This window comes from Xiphophorus couchianus, chromosome 3, assembly GCF_001444195.1.
Source record: "Xiphophorus couchianus chromosome 3, X_couchianus-1.0, whole genome shotgun sequence".
NCBI lineage: Eukaryota > Metazoa > Chordata > Actinopteri > Cyprinodontiformes > Poeciliidae > Xiphophorus > Xiphophorus couchianus.
The window spans coordinates 5,837,740-5,846,180 of NC_040230.1; the positions used below are offsets into that span (position 1 = coordinate 5,837,740).

The window sequence follows — 8,441 nt, forward strand, 5'->3', positions numbered from 1 at the left end:
TGTTTCCTAAGATGACATTTCCTTTAGCTTAAGCTTTTGTGCGGATGTGATCTATGTGAATGAATGTATGTGTAATCAAGCATGTAAATAGCTAAAAGAGATAGAGGTAAACAGAATAATTTATTCTCAACAAGGGTCATTTTCACACCTCATCAATAACAAAATGATTCTACTTTCAGGAGCAAAGGCAGATGTGAATTTTTGTAGATTGGAAACCAAAACGTCTTTCTCAAAAAAAACATCAACCTGAAAACCAGGAAGAGTTGCTCTTTCTCCAGAAAATCAGTTTTATTTCATCAAGTTTACAATCAAGTTTTCACTTGAGCAAAACTCACTGCAAACTTGTGCACTGCAAAAGCAGAAAACTTACTGATTATTTTGTCTAGTTTCTAATGTAAATCTATCAGTTCACTCTAGATAAGGCAAAACTAACTTATAAGTAACGTTGCAGCCAAATAAAAGATCAGCTTGTTTTAAGTCAATTCCTTAATACTGATGAAAAAGTTCTTGTTCATTGGCTAATTATTTAAGTTATAAGAGGGGAAATGTTTGGATATTAGTGATATAATCTGTCAATAGAACAAGAACTTTTTTCAAGTTTCTTTAGAACAATGAGATGTTAAATTTAATCTGTATGACGCTGGCAGCGCAGATCAGTGACTGTCCTGTGATTGGACAGATCAGTGTCTGTCCTGTGATTGGACAGATCAGTGTCTGTCCTGTGATTGGACAGATCAGTGTCTGTCCTGTGATTGGTGGCTTAATTTCCAGCAGGAAGTTGTGAACAGAGTTTAAAAGCTGCTGCATTACTGCAGACATTCACAGGAAGCTGGACCAGCAATGGCTCTGCTGAAGGTTCTGCTGCTGCTGGGGCTGGGTGAGTCAGAAACACTGGGGAAACTGGTCACACTGGACACACTGGAGACACTTCCACTGGTTCCAGGAAGGCTGCTGCTCTCTGTGACTCTCAAACTTCCCTCTGATTCTGTTTCAGTCTGAAACTTCTTTGCATATGAACTGTGATGGTTTTTAATCTGTAACTGTTTATCCTTTTTCTGTTCCAGCAGCCATGTTTGCACCTGGTTTCTGAGTAAAGTCCTCCTCTTTCTTCTTCAGGTGTTTCAGTGAACTCAGCTGTTTCTCTGCAGAAGAGAATAATTGGAGGTCATAACTGTGCTGACACGGAGCGTCAATATCATGTTCGGCTGGAAGTGACGAACGGGCAGACAACAACCATCTGTGGAGGATCTCTGATCCACCCTAAGTGGATCCTGACTGCAGATACCTGCTGGAAGACGGAGACAGGGTGGTAAGAAAGAGGCATTAACACAGTTTTATCAGCAGATGATCAGGTTTTCTGTGTGTTCATTATAATCTAACCTTTCCTGCAGGTTTACCAGAGCAATGATAAAAGTTCATCCACGGACTGCTATACTGGGCATTTTCGATATACAAGGAGGTCCAGTGGTTTATAATCCTGACGGCTGGCGTCATGACATCATATTGCTGAAGCTTCAGAGACAAGTAAATGATGTCCCACTTGCTCAGCTACCAGACTGCACTTATCGTCTTAAAAAGTAAGTCTTTCTCTGATCAAAAACATGACTTCAGATTTTCTGTCTCCAGTCCTGCTGCCTCTGCTTCAGCAAACCTGAGTCAGGTAATCAGGCCACCAGTTTAGCTCAGGTGTGTTGGACCAGAGACACATTTAAAGGACGCAGTACAACGTCACTGGGGACTGGAGGTGGAAACTCCTGTGTCAGTGGATGAAGTCCTTCATGGATTTATTTTCTGTTCCTTCATTGTTCTTTGTAACAATTAATTTTCTACATTGTTATCTTGTATTTTTAAATTTTATTCTTGTATTTTAGGGACGATATTGTTCAGCTTGCAGGAGAGGGAGCAACGACAACCGGCCCCAATAATCTGCATTGTAAGAGAAATATTAAAGTTATTAGAATAAAATCTTTGTTTCTGTATCTACAGAGAAGGTTGAGTGAATGATGATGATTCTCATGTTTCTCTACAGTATCCAATGTTGCTCCTGCAACACATCTTCAGTGTGTCGACATGAAAGTTGTTGAGGCTCACAGTTTCCTGCTGCCATATGGGCGTTTATTCTCTGCTTCAGCACCGAACAAGGATGTGTGTTATGTAAGTTTGTTTCTTCAGTATCTCTCTACAGTGATTAGAAGAGTTTTCTGTTTTAAAACATAAATAAATATATTGATATAATCTTTTCTACAGGGCGACGCTGGTTCAGCAGCGGTGTTCAACGGCAAGATTTATGGTGTGATTTCTCCAGGTGTCCCAGTCTCTGCATGTGAGCAGCCAGTTTTAATCATGGATGTGTGTGAATACATCGGGTGGATAAGAGCAACAACTGGCCTTAAATAAAACATAAACTATCATGAAATATAATTCTCATCAAATTTCCTCTCAGATATAATTTCATTATTGTATCTTGACCACTTTGATCCACATGTTTGTAGAATTAGAATAAATCAATAGTTTTGTTTTCTTCTCATCTAACCTTGATTTCCCTAATGGATCTTTCTCTGTCTCAGAAATGAATCAATAAATGCATGAAAAATAAACATTTTCTGGCTGATCGTCTTTATATTCATGGTTAGTTGATATTTTCCCTGGACTGAGTATGAAAATGTGACATGAGTTTTAAATCACAAGAGGAACACAAGAAGTAATTTATTTATTCAGTTTTTGTCTTTTATCAGAAATGAACTTGCAGCATCTAAACTCTTCAGCTCTGGAGTTACTATTATTGATTTACTTCTAGAGAACTTTAAACTCCAACAAGACTAAAGAGCTGTACACCAGTGGTCCTCAACCTTTTTATTACCGCAGACCGGTCAAGACTTGGCAATTTTGCTGCGGCCCGGGGGTGGAGGGGTAATGCTTCTCCATGTTGGCGTTCTAACTAAAGCCTTTTTTTTTTTTTTTTTGCCCCAATTTTCCCTTTACCACAATCTTACAGCGTCCTGCAGTGTGTGGTGTGTTGGCCCTATGTCTTGGCCCGATTATCTCAGCCTGTGGGGTTTTCTCTGACTGGGAACGAGAACGCAGCCTGTTGAATGTGACAGGCAGCCAATCAGAAAGCGCGGTGACGTAAGAACGGAGAGGAATCCCAAACAGTTGACATGGCAACTGAGAGTCCGGTGGACATCAGGGTGATGTGTGGAAATGTTTATTACTATATGTAAAGATCATTTTTATACATGTTTATTATATTAACTACGAATAAACATAACTCACCTCCCAATCATAGTGCAGCAAACAGAGCGGCTGCTCCCGCCATCTTTTATCAAACGCCTTTTCTTTTTGTTTCGTCTTTTATCTCTTAAAATGAGCCACAAACTATCACTGCTGCTTCTATATTGTCATCCGGGTTTGATTATTCTAAATTCACGTTTGGTATGTTGGGGGTTTTACTGGATTTTCTACTGGAACCGGGATGTTCGTGAGTGGAATCAGTTCTGTGGTGTGTTGCTCCTGCCGTGTGGCTGGACACACGAACCGACCGAACCTGTTGGACTTTTATCGGCTCTGTGGTCACAGAAGTTTGGAAAATCGGCCGGTAATCCTTAAATCGTGCCGTGTGATCCAGACCTAAAACTCACAAGCTCCACTCTTCTCATCTCGTCTCGACCGCTGCCCTAACGGTCTCTGACTCTGGTCGCTAACATTTACATATCCCTTCAAAATAAGATAGAGATGCGCAACATAAACGAACATTTTACTTTTGTGAAAGTTTTAACTCACAATAACGACTAATGGGAGCCCTGAGCTCGTTTCTCTGCAACAATCTTAATTTTACAGGTTTTAAATAAAAGGTTTTACAAATAAGTGTGAGAAAATGTGAGAATGACTGTGTGTGTGTGTGTGTGTGTGTGTGTTGCGCACAACTGTTAATCTGTTCCAGGGAGCGGACCAACGCTCCTCCTAACGCGCAGTCCTCCTGCTCGAATTATTGGACAGCTTCTGCTCTCCAGTACTAAATCGATTCAAACCAACTGAAACAGACGCAGGAGACAAACATTGTGGGGGAGAAAACACGACGCAGTTCGGCTAGTTCCTTCGGCAGATTATTTGACTTATAAAAAGACATTTTCCCATGTCATAAGTCAAATAATTTGCCAACTAGTAAATTACTTATTCTAAACAAACTGTTATATCTTACTGAAAAGTTACTTATGAGCTGCTTTGTCTTATTTTAGTGTTTAAAGTGTAGTTTTCTGCATGCCTCCATATTTAACAGAGTACTAAACTTAGCAGCTGTTTTAAAATCTATACTTATACTAGAAAAATATGTATTTATTTAGCATTTCATTTCAAGTCAAAGAGTTATTTTGTCCATAACAGAGTGTTCCTTATAAATTTCTTGTAACCTTACTTATCAAATCACAAGATTCATAGTATCTTTTACAAAGGACATTTTAGCTAGTCTTTTCTCGAACCCCGTTATGAAACTCCTTCTCAAGAAGGAGTTTAGATCAGATCGATAGCCAGAAACTTATCACACTCCCATTACTTATGAATCTCATCACTGCGCTCCTATCCGGTGCCTTCTCGCCCTACATCAAAGCGCTCCTCTCATGCGCTTTCCTCCTAGCCTTCTATGGATTTCTTAGACTGAATGAGTTCACATCTGCTTCTAAACTATTCAATCTGTCAAGAGATTTATCTACCTCCGATCTTAAATTCTTCCCTGACCACTACAACCTCCACCGAAACAAAAGGTCCATGTACTATCTCTATTGCACGCACAGACGGTTCGTTCTGCCCTTTCCGTGCGATGTTCAAATTCGCGAGCAAAACGCATCATCTCAGCCATGAATCCAAATCTGTTTCTCAGTCCTGAAGGCTTCCCTATGACCGCTGACTGGTTCATCCGCCACCTCAGACTGACTCTAGCAGTTTGTGGTCTTCCCCCTAGCCACTTCTCTGGCATTTCTTTTAGAATAGGCGCAGCCAAATCAGCTGCCATTCAGGGCATCCCTACAGCTTCCCTCCTTCAGCTCGGTCGCTGGTCATCCTCGGCCTTCTCCTCCTACATCAGACCGGATCCTTCAGCTGTGCTCAAAGCTCAACTTTCAATGTCCGCATTGAAAGTTGTGGACAGTTGGGGACACCAGTCATCTTATCAAATGACTGGTGGTGGAGCGTTAGGCCATTCTTTAACATCTATTTCACAGATCCGGCTGGGCCCAGTGGGCCCTCAGCCCACTCGACTCGGCAGCAGCCATTTCATCCACCGTTGCTGCGCCTAACAGTCTTGCCAGACTACAGGCCCCGGCAACACAGCTGCACCTAACAAGCCTCGTCAGACTGCAGGCCCAGCAACACAGCTGCACCTAACAAGCCTCGTCAGACTGCAGGCCCAGCAACACAGCTGCGCCTAACAAACCTCGTCAGACTGCAGGCCCAGCAACACAGCTGCGCCTAACAAGCCTCGTCAGACTGCAGGCCCAGCAACACAGCTGCACCTAACAAGCCTCGTCAGACTGCAGGCCCCGGCAACACAGCTGCACCTAACAAGCCTCGTCAGACTGCAGGCCCAGCAACACAGCTGCGCCTAACAAGCCTCGTCAGACTGCAGGCCCCGGCAACACAGCTGCACCTAACAAGCCTCGTCAGACTGCAGGCCCAGCAACACAGCTGCACCTAACAAGCCTCGTCAGACTGCAGGCCCCGGCAACACAGCTGCACCTAACAAGCCTCGTCAGACTGCAGGCCCAGCAACACAGCTGCGCCTAACAAGCCTCGTCAGACTGCAGGCCCCGGCAACACAGCTGCGCCTAACAAGTCTCGTCAGACTGCAGGTCCCGGCAACACAGCTGCGCCTAACAAGCCTCGTCAGACTGCAGGCCCCGGCAACACAGCTGCACCCAACAAGCCTCGTCAGACTGCAGGCCCAGCAACACAGCTGCGCCTAACAAACCTCGTCAGACTGCAGGCCCAGCAACACAGCTGCGCCTAACAAGCCTCGTCAGACTGCAGGCCCAGCAACACAGCTGCACCTAACAAGCCTCGTCAGACTGCAGGCCCAGCAACACAGCTGCGCCTAACAAGCCTCGTCAGACTGCAGGCCCAGCAACACAGCTGCGCCTAACAAGCCTCGTCAGACTGCAGGCCCAGCAACACAGCTGCGCCTAACAAACCTCGTCAGACTGCAGGCCCAGCAACACAGCTGCGCCTAACAAGTCTCGTCAGACTGCAGGCCCAGCTAGGCCTCGACCTGGCATCCTCTTTTGGGGCGAAGACTACTCTGAGATACGCCCGAGCCGAGCTCCGGCTCACGGTGATCCTTGGCTCATTAGTCTTCTGCCGGGTCCGAGCGCCAAAGATTAAACCATTAAAACTATTCTAACTGCTACCTTTCTCTGTGTGAGTCTCCCCAGATTGAAATGAAGCCTAGGCGAAAATTGAAGATGGGAGACTCGACCCAGCTTATCCTCATCATCTAATCACCACTCCCCCACTGCAGCCAACCAGGACAGGAGCGTCGCGCCGCTCCAGCCAATTCAAGGATTCCTTCAGAAGGACAAGCTACCTTGGGTCTTCCTGCTCATCAGCCGTGCTTTGACCCACCTCCTCCCCATCTCCACCTTCATCCAGGCGAAGATCCTCCAGGCTCTCTCCACGCTCCTCCACCTCCAGGCTCTGCTCCACCACCAGTGTCTGGACCCGGGAGGGGAAGACTACTCTGATCTACGCCCGAGCCGAGCTCCGGCTCACGGTGATCCTTGGCTCATTAGTCTTCTGAAGGGTACGAGCGCCAAAGATTAAACCATTAAAAGTATTCTAACCACTACCTTTCTCTGTGTGAGTCTCTCCAGATTGAAATGTCAGTAAATATCTGTCAAAACAGGTGATCATTTGTAATTTCTCCAAATACAAAGTTGTAATTTGGAAACTACATCAGTAGTATTAGTCTTTGGGGTTTGCTTTATGTCACAATACATTTTTTTTTACCTGCATTCATTTTCTACAGTAGAAGGAGGAACTGGAAATTACTGAATTGGTCGGCATGCTTTTTTATTCGTCTGTCATGTTGGATTTCACTACATTTTCTTGAGCTTGCAGTGGATGGCCAGTAGCTGGCAGTGTATTGCGTGATGCACTAGTGTTCACTTTAATGGTGTGTGTATTTACAAAATAAAAATGCATATAAACACAAGAAAATGACTTTTGGATAGATGTCCACTATGCATGAAATGGGTTTTATATATATATAATGCATTGTCTGAGATACTAACAAGGCAATGTTTCTCAGTCATGAAATATATTTGGAGCCTCAGTTGTGCAGAAGTTTGTGAAGTCAAGATCCTACCTATGAGACACAGAGTGAACTTAGTTTCTGTGAGCTTTTGTCAGACAAAACATGTAATTCAGGACATAATGGAAACAATTTAAAACATGTTTAAATGATTTCATGTGGCATATTGTAATGAATCCTACTGCAAGGCTGCAGACAGTAAAAAAAATAAAAGGTTTTTATACACGCTTTGTTTAAGTCACATTCATGCAGCAGCTCCACTACCGGTCAAGGACCAGTACAACATGTTTAAGATTATTTTAATACAGCAGTGAGACCAAGTCTGTGTTTTGCAAGTCTCAAGTTGTTATCCTTTCATCCTGAGTCTAGTCTCATGTCTGAAACTAGGAATTTCAATCCTTTGGAGGCTTTTTTCTAAAACAATGCTGCAATTATATATTAAATGTAAATAACACATAATGTGTACTTTTGTAAATCTGGATTTATCTCAAATCTTGATCAATTGGGCAGCTGAACACAAAGTATAAAAACACAATTTTAAAATGACCAATTTCACATCTTGGCATTGATAAAGACATGCTGCATGAATAAAGCTTGCCAGAATCAGTAACCAAGACACAAGTTGTTGTAGTTCACCCATTTTCCCCTCTGTGCACCACCCAGGTCCATTTACCAGTTTCAGGACCCGACTGAAACCCCAGTGTCATTACCTTGAGAAATAATGAGCTTTGGTTAAATATTAAACAGGCTTTAATGCAAAAAATGATCACATGTTACACATCATCCGAATGGATCAGATACAGAGTGACATTCACTGTGCAGCGCTGGGCTCCACTCAGCTCAGCTTAGGGGTGACACCAAGTGAAGCAAAGATTGTAGCGAGTTCTGCTTTATTTCCTCCTCATCCTGCTCCCTCTCTAAGGTCTTAGCCTGCCTTTGTTTATGTTTTTGTGTGACTTTTGTCAGTCTGAAATGTTATGGTTATGTCAGTGTGCAGCCTTGTGTGTGTGAGCAGATAAAACAGAGAAAAGACAAACAGTCATTTTGTCCATAACAGAGTGTTCCTTATGAATTTCTTGTAACATTTCTTGTCAATAAAATCACAAGATTCATAGTTTCTGTTAGCCTCTATCAAAGCTACACA

General features: G+C 43.4%; 1 protein-coding gene across 1 annotated transcript; it reads left to right on the forward strand.

The window, feature by feature from the left end:
- The first annotated feature begins 798 nt into the window (after nt 1–798).
- Nucleotides 799–2,432, forward strand: LOC114141972 (trypsin I-P38-like). Its single transcript, XM_028012939.1, has 6 exons — nt 799–877; nt 1,117–1,309; nt 1,392–1,577; nt 1,872–1,933; nt 2,030–2,154; nt 2,248–2,432. The coding sequence occupies exons 1-6, from the start codon at nt 841–843 to the stop codon at nt 2,395–2,397; spliced, it is 753 nt and encodes a 250-aa protein (XP_027868740.1). The 5' UTR covers nt 799–840; the 3' UTR covers nt 2,398–2,432.
- The last annotated feature ends 6,009 nt before the right edge of the window (nt 2,433–8,441 follow it).